Below are 13389 nucleotides of genomic sequence, written 5' to 3' on the forward strand. Positions count from 1 at the left end.
CCACATCATGCTACAGTCCTGGGTACCATAATTTCTTACTGTGTGTGTGTGTGTGTGTGTGTGTGTGTTGCATGTACATGTGTTTGAATGAGCAGCTATGCAGGCATGTGATAGCCAGACGGTTGCATGAGATATTCTGGTCTGATCTTCCATACTCCCTCTTAATCCCTTGTGACTGGGTTTCTCTCTGAACCTGGGGTTGGCTACTTTGGCTCAGACTGGTAGTCAGGAAATCCCAGCAATTGTATCCCCACCATCCACGGTACTAGAGTTGTATGTGTGCTTGGTCACACGTGGTATTTACATGGATGCTGGAGATGGGATTCAGTCTCTCATGCTCACCCAGCAAGCATTCTTACCCATTGATCAACCCCCCCCAACACCTCACTGTAGTTTTTATGAAGATGGTCATGGCCCCTTTGATTGAATGGGATTCCCACACGGCTTCGGCGATTCTGAGACTACCCCAGTTATTTAGGCAGATCTGGCTAAGCTATAGCGTTTGGGTCAGTGACTGCCTGGAACCTGGGGACGCCTTCACTTCCAAGCTGCACCCTGAAACTGGTTGCCTAGCACTTTCAGTCAGATAAGTCTCCTTGCTGTGTTCCCCCTCTCTCATGGCACCAAATGATGGATGTGAAGATGGCCGTTATTGCAGAAAGAGATGGGAGGGAGAGAAGGCCCAAGACGAGTGGTCTCAGTCTACTCCATTTGTTCTGTGCAGGCACAACCTCCATCCATCAACACGCACAACTAGATTTTTAAGTGTATTTTCTCTTCCTATGACCTATGTTTGTCCTTTTATTATTATGCTACATGGAATTCTTTTTATTTTATTCATATTCCTAATGATGATCCTTTGTGGCAACTGAACTGGCAAACATTTTTTTTTTCTCTGTGTCCTGAAACTTGCTTTGTAGACCAGGTTGACCTCGAACTCACTGATATCTGTTTGCCTCTGCCTCCCAAGTGCTAGGATTAAAGGTATGCACCACCACTGCCTGGTCTAAAACCAACTTATAATTGACTCGTTTTTTACTTTTATCTTTGTCTTCTTATGTCTTTCTTTGATTCACTATTTTTATTTCTTGAGTTTAATGAAAACTTTCATCTCATTTTTCCTTCTCTGTAACAGAAGATGCTGAAGTTAAGAACTGTTCCTCAGTTGCTGCTCTGGTTGCCTCTGTGATGCTGAATTTCTTTTTATCATTAACCTCCTAGAAGCTTTAAGACATCTTTATTCTCTACAGGTGGGAAATACAAATTTACCTTATTAGCTACAATATAAATGTATCCTGTTAGCTATCTTTCCTCTTTAGGTTTGTCCCTATCCACCCCGACTTGGTGAAGACATCCAAATACATGTCCTCGGCCTCAGAGCTTACATGACGACCACTGTGCAACTCACTGACGTGCTCAGTCTCCAGACTCGGGTATTTTTGATGCTAATATGATAATACTCGTGACTCACTTCACCTGTTTACCTTTTAGAAGGGCTATTGTACTATTATATTTATTATTATTAATTATTGACGTTCATGGTCTTTGCAACTTGCCCAAATACTGCAAACAACTTCTGATTTTCATGAGTCTTGACATTTTTAATTGAATACAACTTTATAATTCTGACCAGTTCTCTGATTACCATGGCTTATTATACTTTATAGACACACAATCTCCTCCACCTTTTGAGAATATTATACCCATATATTCCAAGCTTTGGCTTTAATAATTGAGGCCCATATTTTAAAAAGGATGTTTCTGTGTAGATTCTCATCTCTTTCGGTGCAAGTTTTAAAATAAACCTCATGTTACTTGCTGTTAATTTCATGATACTGGGACAGATAGGTTTATTCTCCATGATGACAGACAAGCACACTTGTCAGTGGGTGGAAGGCAGCTTGGATGTATCTGACATTACTTATAACTGGCATGGGATGTTACCTTTTTTTTTTGGAATAAAGACAATCATTCCAGCTTAAGACATAGAGGAGCAGCTTCAAGGCTTATTACTCTTGAGAACTTCATAAAGAAACCCCTAAGGAATGGCTCTGCTCATTATGACGAAATCAGGAGCACATGATGTGTGTGCAAAGCATGTGCAAAGCTCAGCTCTAACCCTCCCATGAGGAACAGCTGACCACCTGGGGAGATGCTATTACTCATATCAACCAATGGAAACAGACTGCTCTGTTTGCTGCTGGTGATGGGGGCGTGCTCTAGTCTGGGATTTTAGCCCAGTGACATCAATATTTTCGCAGTTAGTCAATTAGCTACCCACACAGACGCAAACCTTCTTTGTCTATCAGCTCAGCTGTGTGGACCCCACACTTCTTCCCATCTACCTATGTAAAAGTGGTTGACATTTGCAGAACAAGCATTGCAAATACCTTTTCAAGAACTCATAAATGGGAGCTGTTAGCTCCACCACAAGTTGAAACTTCTCATCGTTCATACATTTGAGCATAACTTGTGTAAAGAATTCCAGGAATCTCGGTCTTTGCTTAAATTTCATGACTAGAGAAACAAGAAGTTCATTGGAGAGTTAGTATGCCCTGGTAATGGGTGCCAAAAGGATCCTATTACATCTTTAGTCACAATAGGCACATTGGTTAATCTGTTTTTGGATTTCCTACATATTTACTTTTAATTATAATACTATACCATTCATCCACTCCAACTTTTCCTACCCCCCTCTATTCCCTATCAAAATTATGACCTCCTTTTTAAAATTATTATTGCTCACAGACAGACAGACACACACACACACACACACACACACACACACACACACACCAATAATTTTATATAAGTATGACCTAGTGAGTCTGTATGATATTGCTATATGTATGATTTTAGAACTGACTATTTGGCATGAGGCATGTAGCTCTCACTACTTATCCAAGAAGCCTCCTTTAGCAGCAGATGGAAATCACATCAGAAAGCCACAAGTGGTCAAAATGCAGAGAACAACTAACCATAGGGTGCCCAACCCAAATGGATACAGTTACATCAAAACCCCTATGTTAAAGGCTCGGGGAACACTGTGAAACAGAGGGCAGGGCAGTGTAAGGGCCGAAGGACCAGCACATCGTCTGCTGTGAGATTGTGTCTTCCAGGAAGCCACACCCAGGAAATCTCAACATCATCCCAGTCTGAACAATGGCAACGCCAATCAGCATCCGAGAAGGATGCGGGAAGCCTAATGGGGCCCCATCCCTAGATGAAGAACTACGGGCAGTTATGACTGCTAAGAGGGGAGGGTTACCCTTCTCCAGAGATGTGCCCCCTTACTGGTTAGGTCTCTCAATTGTAAATATTAAAGGAGTTAATAAGTGTTGGGTGAGCTATTGCTTCCTCTCAATGGCCACTGGCGTTCTACACTGAATGCTTGTTTTTTTTCTATTAAAACATACCAATATTAAGAATGATGAAACTGATAGCTGCATGGCTATCAGGAGAAAGTGCTGGTCACATCTTAAGCTGATCTGTACTTCCCAGTGCCCTTCTTTTTGTCAACTCCACAACGGCACAGCTCACTTCAAAGGCACTTGGGAAGGCTCTTCCTTCCCAGACTTCGAGTCCCCTGTCCAGGTGTCTCAATTACTTAGCAGTCAAGAGTCTACAGTGTTCCCGATGGGTGAGGGTACCGAGCTCGTACAACCAATGCACCCTGCGGCATAGCCGCTTTCCATCGCTCACCTTCCTTCATGGCACCTTTCACCGACCAGTTCAAAACCACGGGGTAAAGGAAGATCGGGTCCTCTGCTCCAGAGAGCTCGGCTGAGGTAACTAAGGTAAAAAACATGAGTAAATTCTAATTTCTGTTTGGATCTCAACAACCAAAACATACAAATCTTTTGGAGTTTTTAAAAGTAGGGGCAATACTCAATGAAATACTAAAGCATGAGCCTTAAGATATCAAATATATCATATATTTTGGAATGGGGAAAAAGTATTTACTTTCCTTTCCCTTAAAATTTAAGGGACTTACCATCGGATCTAGCAGTCATATTAACCCCATCTGAAGGGACCTGTATTGGCACAGAACACCCAAGCCCAAGTTCCAGGGCAAAGACGTATTTGCCCTGGAGGGACAAAGGGCAGGGATAAGGGAAGGGAACAAGGGAGGTCTGACCCAGAGGGACAAAGGACCGCCTCTGGAGAGAGAGGACACAGGCGTGACCCATAGGGAAATGGCGCTTTACGACAGTAAAGGAAAACCCCATAGGAGAAGTGTTCATTTAATTGGGCATGTTAATACAGCAGCCAAGGGACTTACGACTTGGGTAGCTGGACCTTGGTAGTCAATCTCAGCAAAGAGTGGGGCAGGAGAAAGTGTCCAAAGAAGGGAATGGACGGCGCTTGGTGTTAGGTCTAGGAGTTTTCGGGAAGGCAGAGAGAACGGAGGAGAAGGGCGAGGCCAGACAGAGCCATGATTGCCATGCTCCGGTTGGCTGGCGTCCCCTCACCATCCTCCATGAAATCACTCTCTAAACCACAATGTGCAACACCGCCAGCAGAGCCGGGCTGCCTGGGTCAGGTTCCATTCTCTTGGTGTTAAACCAAGGACTCATTATGTAGCCCAGGATGGCCTGAAATCTGTGGTCCTCCCGCCTCAGCCCCCTGAGTAGTGAGACTATAGGCGTGCACTGCCCTGCCCACACACAGCTGGACTGTGAATCTTGTGGGGGGTGGAGACAGTTAAAATCTCTGCCTCGGTTCTTCTCCAAGAGCAATTTCCTTATGTGGGTGTGTGTGATTACGTATGTATGTATGTATGTATGTATGTATGTATGTATGCATATATATGTATATGTGTATGTGTATATGTAAATGCATGTATATATAATGTATTTAAAATAGTGTCTCACACATAGAAGACACATCACAATATTATTTTTATTATTACTGAATTTACTGTGTGGCTAGTAATACACTTTATTTCTTAATAAAAGTTTTGTTGATATGAGAAAAACAATTCTCATTTCTAGGCCACTTTAAATTTTAAGAAATTATACTTTTATGTGTGTGATGGGATAATTACAGTTTTTCCTAAACTGGGTTTACCAATTAAGAGAGCAACATAACATCAGGCTCAATTCAAAACTTCAACCCAAAACAGGCAAGAAATATGCTGAAATAGAGAGGAAGCCAACCTCATATCTGAGACACATTGTAAAAGGGATGAGGCAGGACATAGCATCCTCTCAATCAGGTCCCAATACCATGGGGTCACCACTTAGGAGAACAATGGGTAGACTCTTTTCCTTCTGTAACACTCACTTAGTGAGCGTTTAAAAAAAAAAAAAAAAAAAAAAAAACAAAACAAAACAAAAAAAAAAAAACCTCTTAACACTCATCAAAAAGCAAAACAAATTCCCAGGTAGCTTTGCAAACTCCAAACTCCAAAATATTAATCATTGCATTCACACATCAGTCCATTGTGGAGTTACTCCATACCTAAAATTAAACTTATCTCTCACTGCACTCGGCACTCATGTAAGCCAAGGTCCAGACCACTTTCCTCAGAACTACATCACACAACCCTGGGACCTCTCCCTTGCATTTTCACCTTTAGGGTAGCAACCCTCTCACACACTACCAGCAATATGTTTGCTTCCCAGTTACCAGCATGTAATGGATGGTGTGTTCAGTTCTTATGAGCAGAGCCCAGGGATGCTTCCCCACACCCTTCAGTACCTGGGACAGAGGCATCCCTACTGTGCTGGATGCTCTTAGGTCAACTTGATACAAGCTATCCTCCTCTAAAAGGAGGGCCTGTCAGTTGAGAAAATGCCTCCATAAGATCCAGCTGAAAAGCATTTCCTTAATTAGTGATTGAAGAGGGAGGAGCCAGCCCTGTGTGGGTGGGGCCATCTCAGGGTTGGTGCTCACAGGTTCTATAAGAAAGCAGGTTAAACCAGTAGACATCACCCCTCCATGGCCTCTGCATCAGCTCCTGCCTCCAGGCTCCTGCCATGTTTGAGTTCCTATCCTGACTTCTTTGATGATGAACAGCAATATGGACGTGTAAGCCAAATAAAGCCTTTCCTTCCTAACTTGCTTTTGGGTCATGGTGTTTCATTATAACCATAGAAACCCTAACTAAGACACCTAAAAGAACTATCTCAGCCAAAACAACAATAGTGCCAAGGTTGAAAAAAACAAAACAAAACAAAAACAAAAAAACCTGCTCTCAAGCTGCAAGTCCAAGCCAGTCATGCAAGCCTAAATGAATGCCTTATCTTTATGAGGTACACCTGTAAAAAAGCAGTGAGCAGTCTCTTGTTAACAAAGTGTTGTTAGGATTAATGGCAGAATGTAGACACACTGTATAATCCTTAAAGGGTTTACCAAATACTAATCTCATCTTAATTCTTTCAACAAAATAGTTTCTCATTTTAAAAAACAACGCTAAACAGATCCAAGAGGGAAAAATTACATTGCTTTGTCAATTTGAGTAGATGTGTCTCCAACAAGGCCAGCTGTTCGTTTATCTTCTCAGGGAGCAGCACCTGCTGTGGCTTCTTGGTTCTTGAAGTTTTCTTAGAACAAGAACCCTGGAAACATTGGTAAATGTCAAAATGCATTCCAACATGTTGGGGAAGTTGTCATCTTTGGAAAGCCTCTCGTTCCTATTGAATGGGTAAGACTATGATCTGCACAGCTAGCCAACAGTAATTGGAGACTTATGGTAACTCATACTGCATTTTAGCTAGAAGTGCCAGGAGTTTCATGGACAGAACCAAAATGCTCCCATTTCCTCTTCCTCCTTCCCAGGGTCTCCCACCCTAAGCCAGCCCCTTCCAGAACATGTAGTCTTCTTCGATTAGTAGTGGTGGCAGCGGGTGTGTGTGTGTGTGTGTGTTGAAAAAGTTTCTTCTGGGTGCCATCTTAGCACAGGAGGCAGTGTGTCAGTCTCATAATCTGAAAAAAAAAAAAAATGTCTCCTGTAGCTCAGGCTTACCTCCAGCCACTAAGTAGCCAAGGGTGACTTTGAACTCCTACTATTCCTCCGCCTCTCCAGTGCTGGGATTATGTGCATCCTTCCCCACAGCCAGTTTGTGACATGCCAGGGATCAAACTTAGGGCTGCCGCCATGCCAAGCCAGCACTCCAGCCCTGCACTCTCCCTACTGTAACTGTCATCTCCAAGAACCCTCAAAATAAAAGCGCCAGTCAGCCCCAGGAGGGGACCCTTTTATTACTTTCTGTTCGCATTTCCCCCAGAAGGAGCTCCTTTACAAAGCGGCTAATTGCTTCTACCACTCTGCCTTTCACTAAAACCTAACAGGATTGACAATTAGCAGATTAAGGACTGGCCTATGTTTGCCCAGGGTTCCCACCATGTTTTCTCTGTCTCGTGTTGTCACAAATAAAGCCTTCTAAGCCCCTTTATTCTTAGATGAGGTCTCTAGCGGCTCCAGTGACTTCTGACAAATTGGCAGATCCTATAATCGTAGTCAGTGGGAAGTGTCACCATCCCCTGCTGGACCAGAGGCTCCAAGGAGCAGGAGCGAGGTGTGAGACCCACCTGCAATGCTGCAGAGGGCACAGAGCCTTGAGTCGAGGCCTGGGTGACACAAGGGGCTAGCGTTTGGAAACAACAAATTCAGATCGCCTCTGGTTTAATCAAAAATGCCCTCTAGGCAAAGCAAGCCCCACATGCCACCCACCATCCCATCCCCTACCCCCAAAAGATGTTACAGCTTAAAAATCCTTTAGCCAGCATGATTTGGAAACCTTACCAGCCAACACATTGTCTTGCTTTCTACCTCAGAAAAGGTGTGGAGCCAATCTAACTCAGTGTGAGAGTCCAAAGGAGGCCAAAGGTCCTTCCTGCTGTGCCTCAGAAACCCAGTAAGTCAAGAAACATCTCAAAACCTGACCTACAAACACATGTAGCCCTAATCATTTCGACAAAAAGCAATAAAGCCTGAGTCCCTCTAAGATCCCTGCTTATGAAGCACATATTGAAGATTAGTCTCAAAATTAGCAGCCTCATACAGACGGGAGTCTAGGTATCACTGATGTTCATAAATCGACTTTGAACATGAGATTAGGAAGTTCGGCTATATATTCAATACCGTCAGTGATGGACCCCAAGTTAACCTATAAGCCCCACCTGCCCAAGGACTAGGTGACATCCTGGGACTCTGGGAATTGTAGTTCCTGGAAAATAACAACAAAGTCTCATGGGAAAGTACAGTGACCTATGGGTTCTATCCTCATAAGCCCCTGCCAACACATGTCTGGAGCCATTCGGCTGGAAAGAGTTTCCAGGTAGTGGTCCTGACCAAATTCCATCTCAGTCAGTACTTAACATTTTAATAAAAGCTTGCTGCAATTTGGTTTTTCTGGTGAATTTCAGGACTAACAAGAACAAAGCATCTTTAACTCAAGAGGCATTTTTAGGAAGCATTTAGGCCAGTGTGCCCCTGGATGGAGAAAGGTCTATCCTCATCTACCTTGCAGTCAGTCTGAAAATGTGGACTATTCAATGTGCTAGCTCTTGGCTATATCTTTAAAATACTTTTTTAAAAAAAAAATTATAGAAGTTCTTAATGAAATTACTTTCCAAAATGGAAAGATGACAAATTGATCAATTTCTAATGTGTTTGATGACAGCAAGTAAAACAGATAAATGAACAAAAAGGAGAAAGAAACAAAACAATAAAACAAATCACCTCCTCTGCAGTGTCATCTTGGTCGTTACCAAACAGAGATTTGCATGCTGATGTGATGTCCAAGGTCTTTTTCCCATAATTTATGATCGTTATTGCCAGGTCATATTCCTTCCAGGAACGCAGAATCTAATTAACAGTAAGTATTAATTATCTCTGTCGGATGCCTCTCTGTTTTCAAATGCAATTCATAATCTTTCATAAATTCATGTTCCCCTAAGTCTTGTGGATCTACCACCACCTAACAATTGTTGAGGAAATGGGAAACTTTCCTCCGGATCGTACTTTCTCTACCATTCTTTAAATAAAAGGACTAATAACAGCTTCCTATCAATAATGCATTTCCTACCCCTCTGGGCTGTATAGCTTTCTCTTTGTGATGCAGTACTCTACTATTAAGAAACTACTTCTACTTCTAAAAGCCATAGTAAAACAATTATTCCTTGAAGTCATATGCATAGCACCTTTTATTTTGAGTGTTTAGTTGCTTGCTTGTGTTTTGTTTTGCTTTTCTTGTTTGGATTTTTGAAACAGGGTCTCATGTAGTCCAGGCTGGCATCAAATTCATTATTTAGCTGAGGATGTTCTGGAACTACAAAGTACTGGGAATACAGATTACCATATGGCATCAACTACCATGCCCACCTTATTTCAGGATGCTTTCTATGGAAAATGGCAGGATGCCTGAGCACACAACATCTTGAGTGTGGAGGGGAGCACTTAGTGATTTGCAGGACATTGTAGAGGGTTGGGCAGATTCTCAAAAAACCTGAGAAGCTGCATACACTGACTCTTAAAATGAAAAGCAACCCTGTCCTCCTCACCCACACTGCCCAAGGACAGTGGTTACTCTGCCCTTTCCAGTCTGGCCCTTGTCCACTTTTCAAGAGTAATCTTCTACTATCATCTCTTGTTAGCCAATGATAATCCGGACACCACAGTGGCTCAGAACTGGAACCTCGTGTCTCTCCGTGGCTGAGTCATTTTTGAATGGACCTGCCATCCCTTGTTTGTACAGTGCTATCCACCTCATCATTAAAATCCTGGTTCTAGCATCACCTCTAAGAAGATTCCCTGGCCAGTTGTCTGATTTACATATTTCCCACAGTAGTGACTCAAGTGAGGGGAACACATTCACGGTTAGCCCCAGGGGGAACGACTAAAAATATAAATATGTCTGTGTGAATGTGCTATATGTAGACACATTTTGATAACATGGTCCTTTTTTTCAGATATGCAATCACTGCTACTTCATATGTAGAGAAGGGCTAATATGAAGGGACTCAGAGATAGTGAATGGTTACCTACAACTACTAGGAGCCGCCCAGTACTAAGGAAGAGAAATGTTTCTGTGGAGCCAGGACAGTGTATTCCAATAAAACCAATGCATCGGGAGGAGCATAATGTAGCAAAGAAGCCGCGACAGGGCAAAGGCCTGCAAGGTGTTCAACAGGTCGTGAGGAGCCCAGCCCCAGTGGCTCCTACATCTGTGGAGCATGGAGGATGAGGGGGCAGAGAGAGTGTAAGAGCCAGAACAGCAGGAAGTGTGCTGTGAAACGGTCTCTCCTAGAAACGGCTGAATAAACAAGGGTTACCTGGATAGACATGCTAACTCGAAAGGGCATCTCACAGGCTCCCACCCCTAGAAAAAGAACATCAGACAACCGACGGTTGCTGAAGGAGAGTTAGCCTCTCCTAGGGATGAGCCCCCTTCTTGGATGTCTAATACAAAGTAGTCAGCCCTGAAACCACACACATACAAACGACAAAAACAAAAACAAAAACAAAAACAAAAAAAAAAAAACGAGCTCAGCAGGTTGCATTTATGTGTCTGTGCATACACATATATGAGTCAATTAAAGACAAAGAGGCCATCAATTTGAGAGTTGGAGGAACATACAAGGAGTTGAACAGAGACCACCTGGGAGGGGCTGGAGAGATAAAATGGGGGGGGAGGTGAAGAGTGAGATAATTGTGTTTCAATTTAAAATGTATAAACATGTTTGTGAGTGAGGCACGCATTGCTATTTGAAAACAGACGTGGGCTGATGTGAGCTCTGCACTCTACCCCAGTCACTTACCAATGTGCATTCATCTGGCTCAGGTGCAGCCTTCTCCCTCTTGTCTAAATATGTTATGGGAAAACAATAAATGAGGAGAACTGATTTTTCTAATGAAGAGAAAAACAAAGGACTGGTTCTATTCAACACACCAAATAACGGACAGAAATGAAGAGTACGGCAAACGTTCAGCATTGACAACGTTAACACAATGGAAAAACAGCACAATGTGGGAGACGACAAAGCTCGGAACTGCAGCATCCTGGAGGAGGAAATACTGCTGCTTAAATAAAAGTGATGAGCTATCTGAAGGGATTTTTTTCAGAATCAAAAACACTGTTGCTTGACTGAGTCCCACATGTCCTAAGAGAAAATCTAGAACTGTTTATACCAAATGAACACCTGACATCTGGAATTCAGAGATAGCCCATGATTCAGGAACTGTAGACCCGGCTAAAGGAAACTTCTAGAATGGCGATGCCCACCACCCCAGCTGGGGAAAACCCCAGTTCAGGCAGGCATCAGTTCTTTTTCCTACTCAGAGTGTATTCAAGGGCATTTCTGCTATGGCACAAGTTAATCCCCTGACTCATCAAGGGAGAGGACAGGAGGTAGGGGCATGGCTGGCAAGCCAGGAAGTGTACCCAGAGCCACTGGGTACCCGGGCTAAGGGTGACAGCATGAGGAGTCAAGGACATCAGCCTCCACTGCGTTCTGGCTGACTGGAACCAGCGTTCTTCCCCAGACATTGTCTCCTCACTGTCAGCAGGCAACCTGCAGGGGTCTTCCTCTCCCGCTCCACAGCTTCATCCTCTCCCCTTGAGTTTCGAAGTTTCAGTTACCCAGGGAAGCAAGCTTTACTGTGTTTTTCCTCAGCAGAAAACTTGCTATTGGGAAGTCACCTTGGAATACAGTGTCTTTGTTGGGGTGGAGCCGTGCAGTGGTCCCAGTCATTTAAACGGGGTGCATGGCCGTGTTCAGTGTCCTGACGGACAGTGCAAGCTGCCCTTCCCCTGGCCTGGAAGGGACACCCTTCCTTCCCCCAGAAATAGCCTCCTCCCATGGAAGCATCTGTGAGTAGGTCAAGCAGAGGAACAGTCTCTAAAGAAACTAGCAGGGGCCTGGAGACCTAGTTTGATGGTGGAAAGCACTTGTTCTTATACAGGACTGGGCTCAGTTCCCAGCACCCAAATGGTCCTCTTAACCATCTGAAACTCCAGCTCTAGAGTACTCAACATCGTCTAATGATTTCCAAGGGCACCAGGTACACACGCGCTGCACATACATGCAGGCAAAGGACCCAGACACATAACATAGGATTTAAAAACGAAAAGAGAAAACAATAATCATAAAAGAAAGGCAGCAAGGGTCCTCCAGGCCGAGCACAGCATGGATGAATTTGGCAGCAAGAGAAAAGAGCAGGTGTTGTCAGAGGTTACAGCAAAGAGACTGCATCAGGACCAATGCCACAGAAAGGCTCAGAAGGGTGGGCCATAACAGGCAGGTGGCTTCATCAGATTCCTCCTCCCCCACCCAGGGTTCGGAAGCAGGAGCTGCTCCCTGGATTAAGTGCACCTTTGGGGACTCGCCCATAACTCCTTTTCCTTCTCTCTCCACAGCCTGTCTGACGAAGCATCCTACTTCGCTGCTGCTTGGGTCACGGCCCATGTGGTGTGGCCTTGCTGTGGTTACACGTCTCCTCCCCCGGAACTCATGGCCTATAGGACCATTTGAGGACCGCTGCTTTGGATATTCTGCAAACCTCAGAACTGAATCTTCCCAAGGCACACCATTGTCTCCTTCACTACACGAAAATATCCCTCATCCGGAGTCAATTAAAAATTATTGCGCTTGTCCAGACGTCTAGAAAATATAGCACAGGCCCTGGCTTTGTGTCTTTTATCCCTTGCACATGACGGCTTGCCAGCTTCTCCATTTAGCTCAGAAATAACTCTTGAGCCTCTCTGCCCCCTCCCCCCCCATCTCAACTTTCCTCCCTTTCCTGCCTCTAACTCACCCTCTGCCACGGATCTTCCCTCCTTCACATCACTACTTGTCATGCCACCGGAGTCATTTCTTTCTCTAAGGATGCAGACCCCAGTTTGCCTTCGCTGGGCCTGAAACCTCTGAAAGTCTCCTGTTGGATCTCACAAGACGACCTGTCTGTCAGCTGCTGCCTGCTCACTGTGCCGCCTTTACAGCCGCGGTGGGTGTGTTTTCTCGTTGACTCTTCTCTGAGACAACCACCATGGTGACAATCCTGTACCTGCTATGCATTTTCTCACCCTGATATTGGCCTTTAACTTTGCTTTTAACAGCTAGCTATACTTCCTAGTGTGCGTCTGCCCATTGCTGAGGAAGGTGACCCCTGACGGAAGCCCTTGGATCCAGCTGGGTGTTACTGTGGTGTGGGGTAGGGCTCTGGCTTTACTTGAGATGCACAGTCACTTACACCGGGGACCCCCCACACTGAAAACTACAATAATAGAGCCAAGTCTCTGTGGTCAATCAAATTGCTACCTTTGTAACACTCATTTCTTCCGGAGATGTGGGCCAAGCCCTCTAGTCTATTCCACTGATCCACTGGCCCATTAACACCATTTTTTACTATGGCGGCTTTGTTCTGAGTTTTAATTCCTATTG

The 13389-nt window shown here is 44.3% G+C and overlaps 1 protein-coding gene across 1 annotated transcript in view; it reads right to left on the minus strand.

Moving 5' to 3' along the window:
- Cfap54 (cilia and flagella associated protein 54) overlaps window positions 1-13389 on the minus strand; it is a 244454-nt gene that overhangs the window by 149959 nt on the left and 81106 nt on the right. The window contains exons 27-30 of the mRNA XM_051206281.1: window positions 8690-8815; window positions 6446-6563; window positions 3703-3792; window positions 2391-2517 (exon numbers count right to left, since the gene is read on the minus strand). Coding sequence (XP_051062238.1) covers window positions 2391-2517; window positions 3703-3792; window positions 6446-6563; window positions 8690-8815 — 461 coding nt within the window. The remainder of the gene's footprint in view (window positions 1-2390; window positions 2518-3702; window positions 3793-6445; window positions 6564-8689; window positions 8816-13389) is intronic.

This window comes from Phodopus roborovskii, unplaced genomic scaffold (assembly GCF_943737965.1).
Source record: "Phodopus roborovskii unplaced genomic scaffold, PHOROB, whole genome shotgun sequence".
NCBI classification, from domain to species: domain Eukaryota; kingdom Metazoa; phylum Chordata; class Mammalia; order Rodentia; family Cricetidae; genus Phodopus; species Phodopus roborovskii.